Source organism: Pristis pectinata, chromosome 5 (genome assembly GCF_009764475.1).
Source record: "Pristis pectinata isolate sPriPec2 chromosome 5, sPriPec2.1.pri, whole genome shotgun sequence".
In the NCBI taxonomy this organism is placed as follows: Eukaryota; Metazoa; Chordata; class Chondrichthyes; order Rhinopristiformes; family Pristidae; genus Pristis; species Pristis pectinata.
Genome location: NC_067409.1, coordinates 2,763,690 through 2,784,076, shown reverse-complemented (window position 1 = coordinate 2,784,076; position 20,387 = coordinate 2,763,690). Strand labels below are relative to the sequence as shown.

The 20,387-nt window shown below is 46.4% G+C and overlaps 1 protein-coding gene across 2 annotated transcripts in view; it reads left to right on the top strand.

The window, feature by feature from the left end:
• The window catches only part of zgc:86598 (STKc_CK2_alpha domain-containing protein), a 64,021-nt gene extending 45,756 nt beyond the window's left edge, over positions 1-18,265 (top strand). For both annotated transcript variants that reach the window (XM_052015977.1, XM_052015979.1), the window contains 3 exons: positions 2,524-2,672; positions 5,728-5,817; positions 15,793-18,265. In XM_052015977.1, the coding sequence (XP_051871937.1) occupies positions 2,524-2,672; positions 5,728-5,817; positions 15,793-15,908 (355 nt within the window). In that variant the 3' untranslated portion in view covers positions 15,909-18,265. The remainder of the gene's footprint in view (positions 1-2,523; positions 2,673-5,727; positions 5,818-15,792) is intronic.
• Positions 18,266-20,387: the final 2,122 nt, after the last annotated feature.

Below are 20,387 nucleotides of genomic sequence, written 5' to 3'. Positions count from 1 at the left end.
AGAGGGCACAGGTTTAAGGTGAGAGGGGAGAGATTTAAAAGGGACCTGAGAGGCAACTTCTTCAGACAGAGGGTGGTGAGTGTATGGAATGAGCTGCCAGAGGAAGCGGTTGAGGCGGGTACATGAATAAGTAGGGCTTAGAGGGTTATGGCTAAACACTGGCAAATGGGATGAGCTTAGATGGGAATCTTGGTCAGCATGGACCTGTTGGGCTGAAGGGCCTGTTTCCATGCTGTTTGACACTATGACTGTGATTCTCGTGAATCTTTGAAATTCTCTACCCAAGGCTGTGAAGGCTCCAGCACTGAGTGTATTCAAGCCAGAGGTTGATAGATTTTTAGATACAAGTGGAATCATGTGGTTAGTCAGGAAAGTATTGGTTTATTATTGTCACTTGTACTGAGGTACAGTGAAAAACTTGTCTTGCATACCGTTAGTACAGATCAATTCATTACACAGTGCATTGAGGTAGTACAGGGTAAAAACAATAACAGAATACAGAGTAAAGTGTCACAGATACAGGGATGTGAATTGCAGGTAGACAATAAAGTGCAAGGTCACAACAAGGTAGATTGTGAGGTCAAGAGTCCATCTCATCATGTAAGGGAACCATTCAATAGTCTTATCACAGTGGGATAGAAGCTGTCCTTGAGCCTGGTGGTATGTGCCCTCAGGCTTTTGTATCTTCTGCCTGATGTGAGAGGGGAGAAGAGAGAATGTCTGGGGTGGGTAGGCTCTTTGATTATGCTGGCTGCTTCACCAAGGCAGCGAGAAGTAAAGACAGAGTCCAAGGAGGGGAGGCTGGTTTCTGTGATGCGCTGGGCTGTGTCCACAACTCTCTGCAGTTTCTTGCGGCCCTGGGCAGAGCAGTTGCCATACCAAGCTGTGATGCATCCAGGTAGGATGCTTTCTATGGTGCATCGATAAATGTTCGTGGTCATGTGATGCCAAGGTACAAGATCAGCCATGATCTTACTGAATGGTGAAGCAGGTGTGAGGGGCTGAATGACTACTCCTGCCTTTGATGCTGGAGATACTCGGGTCGGCCAGCAACGGAGGAGAGGGAAACGGGTAACATTTCAGGTTGATGATATATTCCGATACAATATAGTCTGTCTGAAGCAACAAGAAGCTGGAGGAACTCAGCGGGTCAGCCAGCATTGGTGGAGGGAAATGGACTGTTGACGTTTCGGTTCAAGTCCCTTCATCTGGAGTGGACCCAAAACCCGAAATGACGACTGTCGATTCCCTCCACGGATGCTGCCTGACCTGCTGAGTTCCTCCAGCTTTTGTGTTGCTCCAGATTCCAGCATCTGCAGTCTCTGGTGTCTCCATAGTCTGTCTGGATCTTGAGCTCTCGTCTCACCACGTGCAGTCTTAAAGCAGCCTGTAGTAAACATGAGGTAGGTTTTCTTGTTGAAGTCTGTTTCTCAGCAGGAAACCTGATCTGCCTTTTGATGGTATAACCTCGTGACCAAACCCCATCCCTACGGGGCCCAGATTTCGGTGTAGGCATCAAGTGTTTAAAAACTGAATCCTTCGGGTGGATCAGCTGTTTATTAAAAATGCCATCAGTGTTCAGTACAAGAGTGGAGAATATTTCTGGTGTAGGACAGTCGGTGGGCAGTGGACAAGTGAAGGTCCCTTTAAGGGACTGAGGGGGAAGACTTGCTGTATTTCTTTCCTTTCTTTTTACAATATTATTATTAATTCCACATAGAAAATACAGACTACATGAATCATAAGACAAAATACTACAAAATACGTTGTGTTAAATCATACTTAAAATCACAATACCCCGTATTGATAAACAAAAATGATAGTTAATTAATAACAACTAAATTGGAATAAATTTTATTATAAAAATATCTGAACCCACTACCAAGAGTGAAGCTGTTTGGTTTAAAAAAAAGACAAAAAAAACCACCCTAAACAGATAATAGTAATTAGCCAATATCTGTACTTAAACCACCAAATCAAAGGTTTTGAAAATGGTTCAAAAAAGGTCCCCACAATGTTTGAAAGTCTAAATTAGATTCAGAAATTGAACAATGGATCTTCTTTAAATTTAGATATGACATAACATCCCGTAGCCATTGGACATGAGTGGGGGGAGTAACTTTCTTCCATTTAAGCAACACAGCCCTCCTGGCTATAAGAGAAATAAAGGCCAGTATGTTTAGATCAGAAGTCTCCAAAATTATATCTTTTTCTCCTACAATCCCAAATAATGCAGTCAGAGGATTAGGCTTAAAATTTATTTTAAAAAGCACAGAAAATGTTTGAAACACCTCTATCCAGTATTTTTTAAGACTCGGACATGTCCAAAACATGTGGATTAAAGAAGCCTCTCCATCATTGCATTTATCACAATAAGGAGATATAACCAAATAAAGATGAGATAGCTTAGCTTATCTTTGGACAGGTGAGCTCTGCTGTATTTCGAACGTGGTTCTGGATGTGCCGTGGTGCTGAACGTGGAGTGTGCTAACGTGCGACCTTGCCTTTCTTCCCCATCTCCAGGCATTCCCGCAAGAGGTGGGAGCGCTTCATCCACAGTGAGAACCAGCACTTGGTCAGTTCCGAGGCCCTGGACTTCTTGGACAAGTTGCTACGCTACGATCACCAAGTGCGTCTTACAGCGAGAGAGGCCATGGAGCACCCCTACTTCTGTATGTAACCTTAGTAGTGGGGGGCGGTGGGGGGAGGTGCAGCTGAAGGAATGACATGTTGGGTTTCGGGGGATGGGTGGGGGAGGAGAGGGAGAAATCAAAAGGCCAGGAATTGCACAGGTATTTCGTTGTCCTTTTCTCTGATCCTCATTAAAGTGCGTATTTGCAGCTTAAGTGGCCTGTGGCCCAAGCTCTCTCCAGGATGTTCATAGAGTAATACAGCATGAGGACAGGCCCTTTGGCCCAACTGGTCCATGCCGACTGCAGCAACCTCCCTGCTAGTCCCAGTTGCCCACGTTTGGCCCAAGCCCCTCCCCTCCATGTACCGATCCAAATGTCTCTTAAATGTTGCAATTGTACCCACCTCAAACACTTCCTCTGGCAGCTCATTCCAGGTACTCACCACCCTCTGTGTAAAGAAGTTACCTCTCAGGTCTCTTTTAAATCTCTCTCCTCTTATCTTGTATCTGTGGCCTCTAGTTATGGACTCCCCAACCCTGGGGAAAAGACTATGACCGTCTACCTTATCCATACCCCTCATGAATTTTATAAACTTCTCTGAGGCCATCCCTCATTCTCCTACGCTTCATGGAATAAGGATCCAGTGTGGCCAACTTCTCCCTGTGTTAGCATTCTTGTAAATCTCTTGTGCACCCTCTCCAGCTTGACAATGTCTTTCCCGTAACAGGGTGACCAAAACTGTACACAACACTCCAGGTGCGGCCTCACCATCGAGTTAGAAAACAAATTATATGTTGAGGGAGAATCAGAGCTGATCTCTACTGCCAAACCCCAGCAGCAGCTCCTGCTGTTGTCCTATATGATAAGTAGAATTGGAGAAAATTTACAATACACAAGACTGACATTTGGATTATTGTGTCTGTGTCAGTCAGTTATGAGCCACCCAACCTGATCCCACCTTCCTGGATGTTCCTGGAGGCCAGGATAGAGTGGATGTGGAGAGGATGTTTCCATCAGTGGGAGAGTCCAGGATCCAAGGGCACAGCCTCAGAATAAAGGGACGTCCCTGTAGAACTGAGATGAGGAAGAATTTCTTCAGCCAGAGGGTGGTGAATCTGTGGAATTCGTTGCCACAGAGGGCAGTGGAGACCAAGTCATTGGGTGTATCTAAGGCAGAGATTGATAGGTTCTTGATTGGTGAGGGGGGGTTAAGGGTTACAGGGAGAAGGTGGAAGAATGGGGTTAAACAAATCAGTCATGATTGAATGGCGGAGCAGACTGATGGGCCAAATGGCCTAATTCTCGTCTATCTGATGGTCTTCCTGCATTGGGTCCATAGCCCAGCAGTCATGGCTCTTTTAGTGTGCAGCCAGGTACTGATTCAATGTGGTGAGATTTCCTGCCTCTCACCCTTCAGCCACCGACTTCCAGACTCCCAGCTCCCTCGGTAGTTTGGCAGGTGGGGGGGGTGGTGGGTGGGTGGTAGCTGGTTGTGGAAATACTTTTCCTTATAGAATATAGAACACTACAGCACAGTACAGTCCCTTCGGCCCACAGTGTTGTGCCAACATTTTACCCTGCTCCAAGATCTATCTAACCCTTCCCTCCCACATAGCTCCCTATTTTTCTCTCATTCTTGTGTCTATCTAAGAGTCACTTAAATGTCCAACTGTATCTGCCCCCACAACCTCTGCCGGCAGTGCGTTCCATGCACCCACCACTCTCTGTGTGGGGGGAAAAAAAACTTACCCCTGACATCCCCCTTATACCTTCCTCCAATCACCTTAAAATTATGTCCCCTCGTGTTAGCCATTGTCCCCCTGGGAAAAAGTCTCTGACTGTCCACTCGATCTATGCCTCTTATCATCTTGTACACCTCTATCAGGTCACCTCTCATCCTCCTCCTTCTCTCCAAAGCGAAAAGCCCCAGCTCACTCAACCTATCCTCATAAGACATGCTCTCCAATCCAGACAACATCCTGGTAAATCTCCTCTGCAAATCATTTTTTTTTATCTTTGCTGTAATCTACTCTGCGAAGGGAGATAGGTTCCTTCTATCTACTCAGTCTAGGTCTTTAATCACATTATATGCCCCAGTTAAGTCTCCCCTCAGTGTCCTCTATTCCAACACCATTTTATCTCACCTTACAGCTACAATTCTCCAGCCTTGCCAACGCTCTGGTGAATCCTTGCACCCTCCCCATGACTCCCTTGGTACCATCCCTCTGAGTACATGGATTTTGTTGTTGGCAGTGGGTTACTGCTTAAACCCACCTTCTCTGGATGAAGGCTGATGGCTCCATGTATCCCTACTGATAGAACATTACAGCACGTGAACAGGCCCTTCTGCCCACAATATTTGTGCCAGACATGATGCCAAATTAAACTGACTTTCTTCTGCCTGCAAATGGTCCATATCCCTCCATTCCCTGCCTGTTCATGTGTCTGTCTGAAAGCCTCTTAAACACTGCTTTCGTATCTGCTTCCAGCATTACTTCTGGCAGCCCATTCCAGACACCCACCACTCTGTGTAAAATAAATAAATAGATAAAAAGCACTTGCCCCACACATCTCCTTTAAACTTTCTCCTCTCACCTTGGTATGTCCTCTAGAATTTGGCATAAGTACCCTGGGAAGAAGACTGACTGTCTACCCTGTCTATGCCTCATAATTTTACAAACTTCTATCAGGTCTAAGTAAGTAGTGCCTCAGACTGGCAGCTCACTGTGAGGTGTGGAGGGCGTGCTCCCATTGCCCTCCAGAGAGAAGACCATATGTGGAATGTGATACCTTATTGGCCTGCAGATTGTGTCTGCTACTCATGAAGTGAATTGAAGGTATCCTGGTTTTGCTTTTGTATTTGGATTAGTCACATCAGGAAGCAATCCCTCACACTATCAATGCTGCACTGTGCCCCTTAACCTTCGCAAAACAATCTTAAAACTGGGTTTGTCGCAAAATTCTGTCAGGAGACACAGAGATAAGAGTTCAGATGCAAGGGGTGGAGCAGATTCCGATGCCTCCAACTGTTCCAAGTGGATAGGAAAGGATAGTGTGTTTACTGTGGATTAAATGTTGACTTGTCTCTCCACAGATCCAGTGGTGAAAGACCAAGTGTGGACAGGCTCCACAGGGACTTTGCCCTCTAACACGACCCCCGTCAGCTCTGCCAGCCTGATGTCAGGTAAGCAGGCTGCTGTAAGAGGTTACAGGTGATTGTTGATGGTGTCAGAATGATGAGGTGAAATGCAGGTCCAGGCCCACAGAATAACCTGGCTCCCTCATTCATCATTCCGAGTATACGGCCTTGTGCCAAGCAGGTAACCAGTAATATGGGACAGAACTGGTCCATTCAGCCCATTGTAAAAGCATCTTGTAATTAGTCCCAATGCCCTGCTCTTTGCCCTTAAGCACTATGGATTTCTCTCCTTCCAGTATTCACCCAGTATGTCTTTTGAAAGTTCCCATTGGATCTGCTTCCCTTGTCTTTTCAGACAGCAGCTTCCAGGTCACAACTCAATGCATTTAAAATAAATTTCTCTCTTGGATGTGTAAACACTCCTGTCTGCGGAAACACTTTCTCTCCATTTATTCAGTCAAGTCCCACTCACAATTGTAACTGTTAGTTAGACACGAGTTCCCCTTATAAAGCACCTTCTTATCACCTAAGGCTTAAACTCAGTAATTGCAGTGCAGTCAGTTTAATGTTGGTGGTGGGGAATGTTCTTGAAACTGTAATCGGATAGAACTGGGAGTCATTTGGCAATATCTATGCCTATATTAATGAGCTCAGCAGCAGCAGTTTCCAAATTTGCAGATGACAAAAGCTGGAGGTAGAGTGAGGAGGACAGTGTTGGACTTCAAGGAGATAGTGACAGGCTGGGGAATGGGCAGGTAAATGGCAGATGAAGTTTAATGCGAGAAGTATGAAGTTTTACACTTCGGGTAGAAGAATGAGAAGGGGTGATTATAAACTAGAGAGCAGAAGTTTGAAATTGGTGTAAGTACAGAGAGATCTGGGTACATGTGCATTGTTTCTTGAAAGTGGCGCAGGTTGAAAATATTTTAAAGATCCAGGGGATCCTGAGTTTAATAAATAGTCAATCAATACAAGAGCATTGAACCCATGAACACTACCTCATTATTCCTCTTTTGCACTATTTATTTAGTTTTGTAACTTGTAATTTTTATGTCTTGCACTGTACTGCTGCCGCAAAACAACAAGTTTCATGACACGTCAGTGATAATAAACCTGATTCTGATTCTGTAACGAAAATATTTTAAAATTCCTTCATTGATTCAGCAGCAAGAGGTATTTGCAAAGGAGGCAATTATACGCATGTTAAAAGTTACAAAAACTATTGGAATTATATAAGAACTAATTAACCACTTCAAGAAAAACTACAGAAGGATAGAATACAAAGAATACTTATCAACCACTCAGTGAACTGATGTACACAGTATCGAGGGGAACCCAGGTGTCCGGCAGCTGCCTCCACTGTTGTCCCCCTCCCCCTCCCAGCCTAAAGCAAGGGTACCTCTGCCCCCTTTGTTCCCTTAAACCCCTTTCTCCTGCTACTATTCCACAGTACCAGGTGGTACCTTCTTATCTCTTGTGACCTTTCCGCCTAGACACGATTTAAAAACAGAGACAGCATGTTTTGGAGTAAGACATGTTGTCCACCAGGCAGCCAATTTGTCCACACGGCTTGTAAATATCTTTAGTAAGCACATAGCAGGAGAGGGGAGGGAGAGGGAAGGAAATGCCACGATGCGTACAGTGCAGTACAAGGCTGACCAATTATTTAACATCCAGCCAGGACAAGCAGATACAACAATCCGTTTCAGAAGCTTCTTTTCCATCCACACTTCTGCACGTACTGAGGAGGAGTCAAATATCACTTGTAGAAAATTTAATTCTGTCCTTACATTCCACCCCTTGATTCCTCATTATAATGAAAAGAAAAGAATAAAACACTACAAATCAATTATGTTTAAACTGGGAATTATCATAATGAAAGTTCCATGTGGGTAACAAAGGCAGCAAGCTAAAATAAACATCACTACAAGCACAACTAATATTACCATTATTAGCAAGTTGCGTGCTGGAGGGTTATCACATAGGAGGATGTTTCCTCTTTGATGTTGGGGTGAGATCCCTGTGTGTTCTTCCAGCATGTACAGACAGTGCTCTCCCCCAAAGGAGGGTCCATGCATTGATAAGATTAGTTCCATCACCCTCATTCCACCAGAAAGAAAACACAGCATCTGTTTCAGAAATAGCTTTCAGAAATATTGAGATTACTCTCATTTTGTCAGTTTCTCCCTGTTCAAACACACCAAACTGTCCTTCCCTTGTACTGATACCCAGTGAGGGCTACTGTCTCCATTTGCCACAATCTGCCCCTTGCAAGCCAGAGAATTTGGCGAACCCATACTCTCCCACCTGCTCTGGGAGCCCCCTCTGCAGTGCCTGCTTCTTCCTCGGGTTCTGGGGTACACTTGGTCATGCTAGTTATAGGTGATCCTTATAGGTCTGTTATTGAGGTTGTACAAGGCTTGAGTTAGTACAGTCAGCCACCCCTGTAGGGTGTGGGTCAGTGTTAACAGATGGATTTGTTGCTTCAAAAGTCCATTCATCCCCTCAATCAGCCCTGATGCTTGGGGGTATAGGGTATGTGATACACCCAATAAATGCCCTCACTGGCAGCCCAGTGTTTCACGGCTTGTCCAGCAAAATGAGATCCATTATCCGATTGTATTTCTTGTGGGTCCCCATAACAACTGATTGACTTCTGCAGTCCCTTCAGAGTCTGGTCCTGACCAGCTTTTGTACAGGGAATTACCATCAGAAAACCTGAATAGGTGCCAACCATAGTGAGCAAGTATTTGAACCATTGCTGCTGTGGCAGGGGCCCAGTGTAATTGATCTGCCATACCTGGGCTGGGCCAGTTCCCCTTTTAAGTTCCTCTTTTAATGTGGGCAGCTGGTCTTATAGGGAGAGCTCTGCTCTTAACCTGCTGGCAAACATCACATGCAGTGACAACTTCCTCAATCATGTCCACCGGTAACCGTACACCTCGTTGTTTAGCCCATTCAGTGGTACCATGCACTCCCAGATGGCCAGCCATGTTATGTGCCTATTTTCCCATCTCACGGGATTCGGGGGTGTTAACCTGGTATACCTGGTCTAGCTGGTCCACTCCATTATTAAAGATGGTGCACAGAGAGGAGTCTTTCTGGTGGGAGTCTACACAGAAAACAGTGATCTTGATTCATTGGGCTGCCTCCCAGGTGTGTTCCCAGAGTGCCTGTCCCCACAGGGCTTTCCCTGTGTCTCCCAGTTCCTCCCTGCCGTCCTGTTGTCCACACGGCCATCCCGCTCACCACTGCCCAGACCATGTGTGTCTGTGCAGCTGATGTGTTCCGTGCTGCAGTGACAGGGTGACCGCCACCCGTTCAGCTGGCTGGCTGGAACCACCCTCTCCCTGCTGCTGCAGAACTGTTCCTGTGACTGGGTTCAGAGCAGCAGCTCTCCACCCCCAAACACCGGCTGTCCAGTGGCTGGAGCCGTCTGTGAACCAGGCGTGGCGTCTGTCTTGGGCAGCTGTTCGTATGGCATGTCCCACATAACAGGAGAGGGAAGCACTGGGATGGGAGGGTTGATGGTCACTGAGCACTCATTCACAGGTGCGTGGGCTACACGTTTGTGTAATTTACTGACCCCCTCTGGACCCTTGCTTGTTCTGCAATGTTCCACTTCACGATAGAGGCTGGCTGTGCCCTCCCCGCCCTGTTAGTGGAGCCCTCCGCGAACACCCACATCATGGTGGGCCGAAGGGCCTGTTTTGTGCTGTATGGTTCTATAATGGGGAGGTCAGGTCTCATGGTGACCTGGCTCCCCTCTGTGGAGGCTTCTGTCTCCACTGATGCCCAATAGCAGGCTAGCAGTTCCCAGTAGCAGGTGAGAAATTGTCTTTCGAAGGGCGTATATCGTTCAGCTGCATCGGGCAGGATACAGGACAACCAGAACCCTGGTGTTCACTCCATTTTGTTTCTGCCATAAACTCCATCCAGTGGTGTGGTGTACAGATACCTGTAACTCAAACAGCAGCCCAGGTAAATGAGAGGCCAGCGGCAGGGCCTGAGCCAGTGCTTCCTCGGCAGCCCAGAACGCTTGTTGTTGCTCTAAGCTCCATTCAAAAGATGCCCTTTTCCTAGTTCCTTTAGAGGTTGTAGCAGGACAGATGTCTTGTAATTCATCCAGGATCACTTGATTTCCTGAGACCCATTGGATACCCAGAAAATGGAGTCTGACTCAGTCCCTCTACCTTCTGTGGATTAACCACCCATCCTCTGTCCCTCATGTGGCTGACCGGCACGTCTAGGGCTTTGGCTGCCCCCTGTTCGGTGGGTCCTCTTAGCAAGATGTTGTCGATATAGTGGGCTACCTGTATATCAGGAGAAAGTGTACATGCATCGAGGTCCCGGGCTATCATTCCGTGACACAGGGTAGGACTGTGTACATACCCCTGAGGCAACCTGGTGTACTGCCTGCCTTCCCATGTGAAGGCAGATTGATCCTGTGACTCTGGCGACAGAGGAATGGAGGAGACTACGTTGGCCAGATCTGTTACAGTGTACCACTTCTTGCCTCCCTGTGACATTCGTTCCACTCAAGTCCCTATGTCTGGGACAGCAGGCAGCTAATGGAGGGGTGAGTTTATTTAGCTGGTGATAATCCACTGTCACCCTCCAGCTGCCTTCTGATTTCCTCACTGGCCAAACAGGACTGTTATACTGTTGTGTGCCTGATCACACCTTGTCTTAACAACTCCGCTACAGTGTCTGAGACCTCTGAGTGTCCTCCTGGTACCGATACTGCTTCACACAGACCACGGCACTTAGGGGTGGTGTCATGAGAGGCTCTCACTTCGCTAATCCCAGTAAAGCAGTTGCCTTTGGAATGCCAAATGTGAGTTTTCCCAGTTTAGTCTGCACTGCTTGTCCCTGCTGCACATTCACCTCAGTTTTCGGGTAACGCAGCTATCAGTACTCAGGCTTCCATCGGCGACCCCTCCCCAGTAGCCAGTCGGACTGTTGTTTCTTGTGCCTTTATAATAGATGCCCTTAACCCCTCTACCTGCACCAGGGCCCCCAGTGCTGGTCAGGGTTCCCACTTATAACCAAGTGTTCAGCACCTGTGACTAACAGAGTATTAACTCTTTGCTTATTCCCGTCTCTCCACCGTAGGGTGATGTCTCGGGTCCCCTGGTGGAGAGGCTTTATCATTCTAACTGCCTGAGGACCCTGTGCAAGAGGCTGAGGAGCACCGGGCCACACTGAATCAGTCCCAGTGACCCTGTTGTCAACCATTCTCTCCACCTCAGCCTGGGTCATGAACTGTCCTTCCACGGGAGGGACACTAAACTTAACTTTCTTACCAGCACAGTGATGTTCCCATAAGGCATACATGGCTCCTGTTGGAATACCATTGATTACTGCCTTTTCCACTCTTGCCCTTGAGAGCCAGAAACATTTCCTGTGAGCTGACCAGGGGTTACCGACTACATCACCCTGACTGCCTCCTGTACTTCCCTTTGACCTCAGAGCTCTGACTTTCACTTTTCTATCATCAAGCTGCTTCAGTCCCCCCATCCTGTCAAGTGCCTCCCTCAAAGGTTGTCCCACTTGTGGTAATAAGACAGCCAACATGTTGGCGGGTGCACGTTGAACCAATCTGTTCATGTGTCCGTGACTCAGTGGCTCCTCATTGGAACCATCCCACCTTAATTTCCGGTAGGTCCCAGTATGCTTGGCCATACATCGAAGTGCCACGATTCCATCGCCTGTGGTACGCCGAGGTGTGTCCTGTGGCTTCCAGTCTGCCACAGAGGGGTAAACCCTCAGTACCGCACGTTGGACTCGTGTGAACAAATCCTTAGGTTCATCATTCTCACTTTCCTTCTGGTAATTAATACTACTTTGTATGGGGAGAGAGAGAGAGAGAGTCATTAGTCTCCCCTGTGGTCTGAAACACTGTGCCAGCACCCATATCCCACAACCATGAGGTAAAGTACTTAAGACCCGCATGGTCCCCTTTTACTCGGCCTTCCACACCCTAGTCATTGTTTCTTCTTAGAACATTGAACACTACAGCACAGTACAGGCCCTTCGGCCCACAATGTTGTGCCGACATTTTTTCCTGCTCTAAGATGTATCTAACCCTTCCCTCCCACATAGCCCTCCATTTTTCTCTCATTCATGTGTCTGTCTAAGAGTCTCTTAAATGTCCCTAATGTACCTGCTCCCACAACCTCTGCCGGCAGTGCGTTCCATGCACCCACCACTCTCTGTGTAAAAAAAAACTTACCCCTGACATCCCCCTTATACCTTCCTCCAATCACTTTAAAATTATGTCCCCTCGTGTTAGACATTGTTGCCCTGGGAAAAAGTCTCTGACTGTCCACTCGATCTATGCCTCTTATCATCTTGTACACCTCTTTCAAGTCACCTCTCATCCTCCTCCTCCTCTCCAAAGAGAAAAGCCCTAGTTCACTCAACCTATCCTCATAAGACATGCTCCCCAATCCAGGCAACATCCTGGTAAATCTCCACTACACCATCTCTAAAGCTTCCACATCCTTTCTATAATGAGGCGACCAGAACTGAACACAATACTGCAAGTGTGGTCTGACCAGAATTCTATAGAGCTGCAACATCACCTCGTGGCTCTTGAACTCAATACCCCGACTAGTGAAGGCCAACACACCATACGCCGCCTTAACAACCCTATCAACCTGCGCGGCAACCTTGAGGGATCTATGGACGTGGACCCCAAGATCCCTCTGTTCTTGAGTTGTGTGTTCATCGCCCCGGATCATTGTCTTATGGACCGTTACCGGACGAGTCTGTACTGTCAAGTTCTCGTGTAGGTTCCGCTCATCCCTCAGTGGGGGATCCTCGGGACTGTCACCGTGCGAAGCGTTGGGGTCGCACCATGTATTGCCATCCCCAGCTATCGGGATCCCAACCCTTGGCCGTGAGTGTCCTTACTCTGACGGATCCTGGTCCCTCAGCCATGCCCAATCTTCTTGCCACACTTCCATTAGTTTACAGGCTCGGGAGGTTTGCTGGGTTTCAGCCTTATTGACCCGCTCGTGGGCTGACTTAGCCGATTCAGTCAAAGTGACATTTTGTTGTTCAGGTTTACCACTTTCTCAGTAAGGTTGGCCACTCATTGCCCTGCTGCCTGTTACATGTCATGCACCTTTTTCCAGGCGCACAGCAAGATCCATAAGGCCATATTCTCATTCTACTTTCGTGTGGGGAACCCTACCTTGCCACACCCAGGAGGTCACCACTACTGCGTTCCATCTTGGATCTCCAACACGTGGGAGAGCGATGTATTGGCCACTACTCCAAAACCATGGGTGTTGTCCGTCCACCCTGCTCCCCTGAACTCAGTCCCACCTATGGGTACCTCCTTTCGTTTGCGAAACATTGTGCTGAATCCTGCCAGCTACGCCAATTTGTAATGAAGATATTTTAAAACTCCTTCCTTGTTCTTCTGATTCAGCAGCAAGAGGTATTTGCAAACAAAGGAGGCAACGATACGCGCATTAAAGGTTACAAAAACTACTTTATTAGAATTATATAAGATAGGTAGACAGGGTTGTAAAAAAGGCTTTTGGCATCCTGGCATTTATAAATCAAAATATTGTATAGGAGTTGGAATGTTTTGGTGAGGTTGTATAAGTCATTGGTAAGACCAAATTTAGAATATTGTGTGCAGTTCTGGTTGCCGAACTACAGGAAGGATGTCAGTAAGATTGACAGAGTGCAGAGGAGATTTACTAGAATGTTGCCGGATCTTCCGGAGTTGAGTTACAGGGAAAGATTGAGCTTGTTAGGACTTTATTCCTTGGAACGGAGAAGAATGAGGGGAGATATGATACAAAATGATGAGGGACATAGACAGTTAATGCAAATAGGCTCTTTCCACCTAGATTAGGAGAGATAAGTACGAGAGGACATGGCTTTAGGGTGAAAGGGGAAAGGTTTAGGGGGAACATTAGAGGGAACTTCTTCACTCAAAGAGTGGTGGGAGTGTGGAATGGGCTGCCATCTGATGTGGTATATGCGGGCTTGTTCTTAACTTTTAAGAGTAAATTGGATAGATACATGGACGAGAGAGGTCTGGAGGGGTATGGGCTGGGGGCAGGTAAATGGGACTAGCAGAATAATGTTTCGGCACAGACTAGAAGGGCCGAATGGCCTGTTTTCTGTGCTGTAGTTTTCTATGGTTCTATAAGATCTACTTATTAACCACTTCAAAAAAACTACAGAAAGATACTTACCAACCACTCAGTGAACTGATCTACACACTGCCGAAGGGAACCCCATGTGTCCGACAGCTGCTTCTGTTATTCCCGCTTGGTCCCCCTCTCCCTCCCCCTCTCTAAGTCTGCCCCTCAAGTCTGGTCACCACTCCAGCCTAAAGTGAGGGTACCTCTGCCCTTTTTATACCCTTAAAAACCCTTATCCTGGTACTATTCCATGGTACCAGTTGGTACCTTCTTATCTCAAGACCTTTTGGCTCAGATGCAGCTTAAAAACAGAGACAGCATGCTTTGCAGTAAAACATGTTTTCCGCTGTTATCAGGCAGCCAATCTATCCACACAGCTTGTAAATATCTTAAGTAAGCAGATAGCAGGGTGGGGGGAGGGAGAGGGAAGGAAATGCCACGATGCGTACAGTGCTGTACAAGGCTGACCAATTATCTAACATCCAGCCAGGACAAGCAGATACAACAATCCGTTTCAGAAGCTACTTTTCTATCCACACTTTTGCACATACTGAGGAGGAATCGAATATCACTTGTAGAAAATTTAATTCTCTTCTTACAAGCATGAAATTCATGACAAACCTTAAGCTGGATTCCAAGCAGCGCACCATAGGAAAGTTGTAAGGCTTTGGATAGAGTCCAGAAGAGATTTGCTGAAATGATTCCAGGGATGAGGGACAGTTCTGCAGATAGATTGGAGAGGCAAGGGCCGTTCTCCTTGGAACAGAAGAGGTTGTGAGGGGATCTGGTAGAGGCATTTAAAATCGTGAAGAATATAGATAGACAGAAATTTTTCCCATTGGGAGGGTGGTCAGCCACAGGGGGGACACAATGAAGGTGATTAGCTAAAGCCCCAAAAGTGACCTTTGTTTACGTAGAGAGTGGTTGGTGTCTGGAATGAACTGCCATGGGTGGTGGTGGAGGCAGATTCAATTGCAGTGTTCAGATGGGACCTATATCAGATCTTCATTAGTCACAGGTACATGGAAACTCACAGTGAGCTGCATCTTTTGCGTAGAGTGTTCTGGGGGCAGCCCGCAAGTGTCACCACGCTTCCGGCGCCAACATAGCACACCCACAACTTCCTAACCCGTACGTCTTTGGAACGTGGGAGGAAACCGGAGCACCCGGAGGAAACCCACGCAGACACGGGGAGAACGTATGGACTCCTTACAGACAGCGGCCGGAATTGAACCCAGGTCGCTGGTGCTGTAAAGCGTCACGCTAAGTAGGACCAGCTGGATTGCTCTGAGATAGATCCAGTGTGGACTAAACATAGATTCATAGAGTTATACAGCATAGAAACAGGCCCTTCAGCCCAATGTACGTGCTGACCAAGGTGCCTATCCCATTTGCCTACATTTGGCCTTTCCTATCCATGAACCTGTCCAAATGTCTTTCAAACATAATTGTACCCACCTCTACCGCTTCCTCTAGCAGCTCGTTCCATATCCCCACTACCCTCTGTGTGGGGAAAAAAGTTGCCCCTCAGGTCACCTTCAAATCTTTCCCCTCTCACCTTAAGTCTATGCCCTCTAGTTTTAGAGTCCCATACCCTGGGAAAAAGACTGTGTATTTGCCTTATCTATGCCCCTCATGATTTTATAAACCTCTGTAAGGTCACCCCTCAGCCTCCTTCGGTCCAGGGAAAAAAGTCCCAGCCTGTCCAATCGCTCCTTGTAACTCGAGCCCTCTGGTTCTGGCAACATAACCACTGATTCTTTGTGGGAAGTGGGAGTATCATTGCATGTCACTTACACTCCTTACTGGCTGTTTTTCTGCTTCCTTCCACCTCCCTCCCCTCCTCTAGGTATGATCTCGATGCCCACCTCACAACCCTTGGGCCCTCTCGCCGGATCGCCAGTCATGTCTTCTCCCGTAGCCCTGGGACCCCCAGTGTCTGCGGCAGCTGGTGCACAGCCTTGACTCTTGGCTCCGCTGCACTGTCTGCAGCCCGCGTTTCCTGAAGGACCAGAGACCGAGCCCAGCTGTGTTCGATCCTGCTCTGTGCGAAAATCACTGACCATCTGCAAAGACAAGAGAAACTGTTGACAATTTAGGTTCTGTGGACTCCGAATGGGGTTGGTTTTCGGTGTAATTGCTGGGAAGCAGACACCTCCTGTCCTGTCGTGGCAACGATATTGCTGCTGTCTCTTTGTGAAGCCAGGTTTTTTCTTAGAATACCCAGCTATCCACAGAGAGCTATAGAAAAATCCCAGTGTGTTTTATATGTCCATTACAGCTCGACCCTGAACTCTTATTGCTGCTTTGGACCTGATGCTTGAGTGAGACTGGACAGAGTTTGTGATGTTGGCTCCGACCATTGAGGGATACGAGAGATTTGTGATATTTAAACTCCCTTCGGTGTTGCAGGAACCCTTGCCCTCAACCACTACCACCTCTCTCCAGGCTAAAGGTACCAATAAAAGGAATAATTTTTTTCTGCTAGTGTGCGTCCCCTTTCCATTTCTGGATTGAGATAAGGCCATCCAGCGCTACATTCTTGTCCCTGTGGACCTTGCATGGGTCACTCGGTGCTACCCAGCTGACCAACAGGAATGGATTAACTACGGAGGAATTTTGTAGTCGAAACAGTTAATGAAATGCAGCAACTGCTGGCCGCACAAGTTGATAGGGCGGTAAAGAAGGCGTACGGCACGCTTGCCTTTATTAGTTGAGGCACTGAGTTCAAGATTATGTTGCGGCTTTATACAACTCTGGTTAGGCCGCATTCAATTCTGGTCGCCCCATTACAGGAAGGGTGTGGAGGCTTTGGAGAGGGTGCAGAAGAGGTTCACCAGGATGCTGCCTGGATTAGAGGGCATGAGCCATAAGGAGAGGTTGGACAAACTTGGGCTCTTTTCTCTGGTGCGGCGGAGGCTGAGGGGAGACCTGATAGAAGTTTATAAAGTTATGAGGGGCATAGATTGGGTAGACAGCCAGTATCTTTCTCCCACAGTCGAAATGTCTTAATACTAGAGGGCAAGCATTTAAGGTGAGAGGAGATAAGTTCAAAGGAAATGTGTGGGGCAAGTCTTTTTTTACACAGAGTGGTGGGTGCCTGGAATGCACTGCCAGGGGTGGTGGTGGAGGCAGACCGGATAGAAGTGTTTAAGAGGCTCTTAGTTAGGCACATGAATGTGCAGGGAATGGAGGGATGTGGACCACGTGCAGGCAGAAGGGATTCGTTTAATTCGGCATCATTAGCTGAAATATTTTGGCACAACATCATGGGCCTCAGAGCCTGTTCCTGTGCTCTACTGTTCTGTGTTTATATAGGAGATTTAATATAAGGAAGCAGTTCACAGTAATCTGTTAGGACTTTGGATGACTTGCTTCCACTCTGGTTCAGTGCTTTGTGAGGTGGTTGATGTTGGATCCATGATTTCTGAGGTAGCTGATGTGTGATCCACAGACTGTGGTAGGAGGTGCGCTTGAGGAAATGTAACACCCTCACCAATCGACTGCTGGGAATCTCTGACCCAGGAACAACCAAAATGAAAGAGCATAATGGAAGGCACTGAGAACCTCGCATCTCTTCAGCAGACGTCCACAAAAGCCTAGCAGAAACAGTAGAAGGAGCGGACTACCTCCCAAGCTAGGCACACTGTCAAGAACATCCCTGAAACATTTCCTCTTCCTGCATGGAAATCCCTTGCTGTGATAGAGCTCAGAGTATCTGGAGTCTGATGTTGGGCGTGAGGAGTTAGCTCAGTGTAATTAATGCCACAATGCTGGGGATATTAGTCCGGGAGCTGGCGCTGACATGTGGTGAGAGATTGAAAGGTATTTGTGCTCAGAGGTAGCTGGGTGTCATTGTACACAAATCATTGAAAGTTAACTATAAGGTGAGGTTGGACAAGCTTGTGTTGCTTTCTCTGGAGCGTCGGAGGCTGAGGGGAGACCCAGTAGAAGTATATAAAATTATGAGGGGCGTAGACTGGGTACATAGAGTCTCTTTCCTAGGATGGAAATGTCAAATACTAGAGGGGACAGCTTTAAGGTGAGAGGGGAAAAGTTTAGAGGAGGTGTGCTGAGCGGGTTTTTTACACAGAGACTGGTTGACGTCTGGAACGGGCTGCCAGGGAAGATGGTGGACGCAGATACAATAGCAATGTGTAAGAGGCATTTAGATAGGCCGGCAATGGAGGGATGTGGACCATGCTCAGTTGATGGGATTAGTTTGGATTGGCACCATGGTTGACACAGGTGTAGAACATCGAACGGTACAGCACAGGGACAGGCCCTTCAGCCCATGTTGTTGTGCCGAAGGGCCTGTTCCTGTGCTGTATTGTTCTATTAACATGCAGTTACAGTACATTGGTCAAGTAGGCAGCACCATTCAGAAGGCAAATATTATGTTGGCCTTTATTGCTTGATGCTATTTCATAGAGTAATGAAACTGAGTAGATGAGCAAGATGTGTTATATTGCCATTGTCACAAACCAGCAACAAAAGAAACACACTGAGCATGATTCAGTGTTAAAAACTATTTTATTAATCACTACTTATGATAATACGTAAAATAAAAGTTAAAAAAAATGTTAGTATGTTAGAATTCAAGAATGTTAAACCTCGAACATTAACCCCAAAACTAAACTCTTCGTGTGTGTGTGTGTGACAAAGTCCAAAACTCCCAGTTCCGGAATGGTTCTTAAAGTTCAGTTCCGCAAGCCATAAGGTGAAACATGAGCAAGGGCTTCTTCAACAACCACCGTTGTCTGAAGATAAGATGTAGATGTAGAAAAACATAGAGAGAGTACATACGAAATCCAAATGTTCCACGATGGAACCCAAACGACACTTCAGTGTTTACTCGGTAGTGACTTCCTCACCCCGAAAAGCATCCGAATCGTGGTCGTCCACACACAAATACCTGTTTCCTTCTACAGGTCAGCAACAAAGTGAACTCCACCGGATTACTTCCAACTTCCATACATGGATTTCAGTGGCAAACACAGTTATTGTTTCTCATCCATCGATAGAGAAAAACAAGCAGGCTGGTGTCTCTCTCCCTTCTCTCTCTCTCTTTCTTCTTCTTCTTACTTCTTCAACAACGTCATTACGTCCTTTATCTTCTATTGATGTAAGCACGCCCCACACACACATACACACACACTCTCTATCTTAAAGGGACTTTCACTGAGTCCGTAACACCTCCCACCTAAAAAAAAAATTTTTCCAAGAAAATTTTAACCGCGCATACAGTTAGTAATGTTAATAATTATCATGCTACACAACTACAGACTATCAGATTAGTACAGATACATGTTTCCCATTTAACATCGGGAAAGACAATCAGCAATCACATTATCTTTGCCTTTAATGTGAGTTATCATGAGATCAAACTCTTGCAAAATTAAACTCCAGTTTAACAGCCTTCTGTTCTTGTTTTTGACTCGGCTCAGAAACACCAATGGGTTATGATCTGTATACACAGTCAATGGTTTCTGAGCGGTGCAAACATATACACTGAAATGTTGCAAGGCTAAAACAAGCGACAGTAATTCTTTCTCTATGGTGGAATAATTCTTTTGATGCTCATTAAATTTCTTTGAAAAGTAAGCTACAGGATGGTCAATATCATCAAGGTCACCCTTCTGCAACAACACAGCTCCTGCAGCTTCATCACTGGCATCTACTGCTAATGAAAATGGCTTTTCAAAGTCAGGTGTTCTGAGCACAGGATGGTAGCATAAAATGGCTTTCAGCTTCTCAAATGCTTCTTGACAAGAATCTGTCCAAACAAACTTTACTCCCTTCTTCTGAAGATTAGTTAGGGGAAGAGCAATATCAGCAAAATTTTTACAAAATTTTCGATAATATCCAACCATTCCCAAAAATCTTCTAACAGTCCTCGTACCTGTGGGAATAGGGAACTCAGATATTGCTTGAACTTTTGCCTGAACAGGAGCTTGCTTGCCTTGACCTACAACATAACCAAGATACGTCACAGTGGCATGGCCAAATTCACTTTTAGCCAAGTTAACTGTAAGGTTAGCCTTGGAAAGTCTTTCAAACAACCTTTCTAACGCAGAGATGTGATCTTCCCAAGTATCATTCCCAGTCACTAAGTCGTCAATGTAGGCATCTGTATGTTTTAACCCATGAATCACTGAATTAATCATTCTTTGAAATGTTGCCGGAGCATTTTTCATTCCAAATGGCAAAACATTGTATTCATACAATCCAGAAGGGGTTACAAAGGCTGAAATCTCCCTTCCTCTATCTGTTAATGGAACACACCAGTACCCTTTTAATAGGTCAATCTTTGTAAGAAATTTTGCCTTTCCCACTCTGTCTATGCAATCATCCACTCTAGGAATAGGGTAAGCATCTGACTTTGTTACAGCATTCACTTTCCTGTAATCTGTGCAAAATCTAACAGTTCCATCAGGTTTAGGT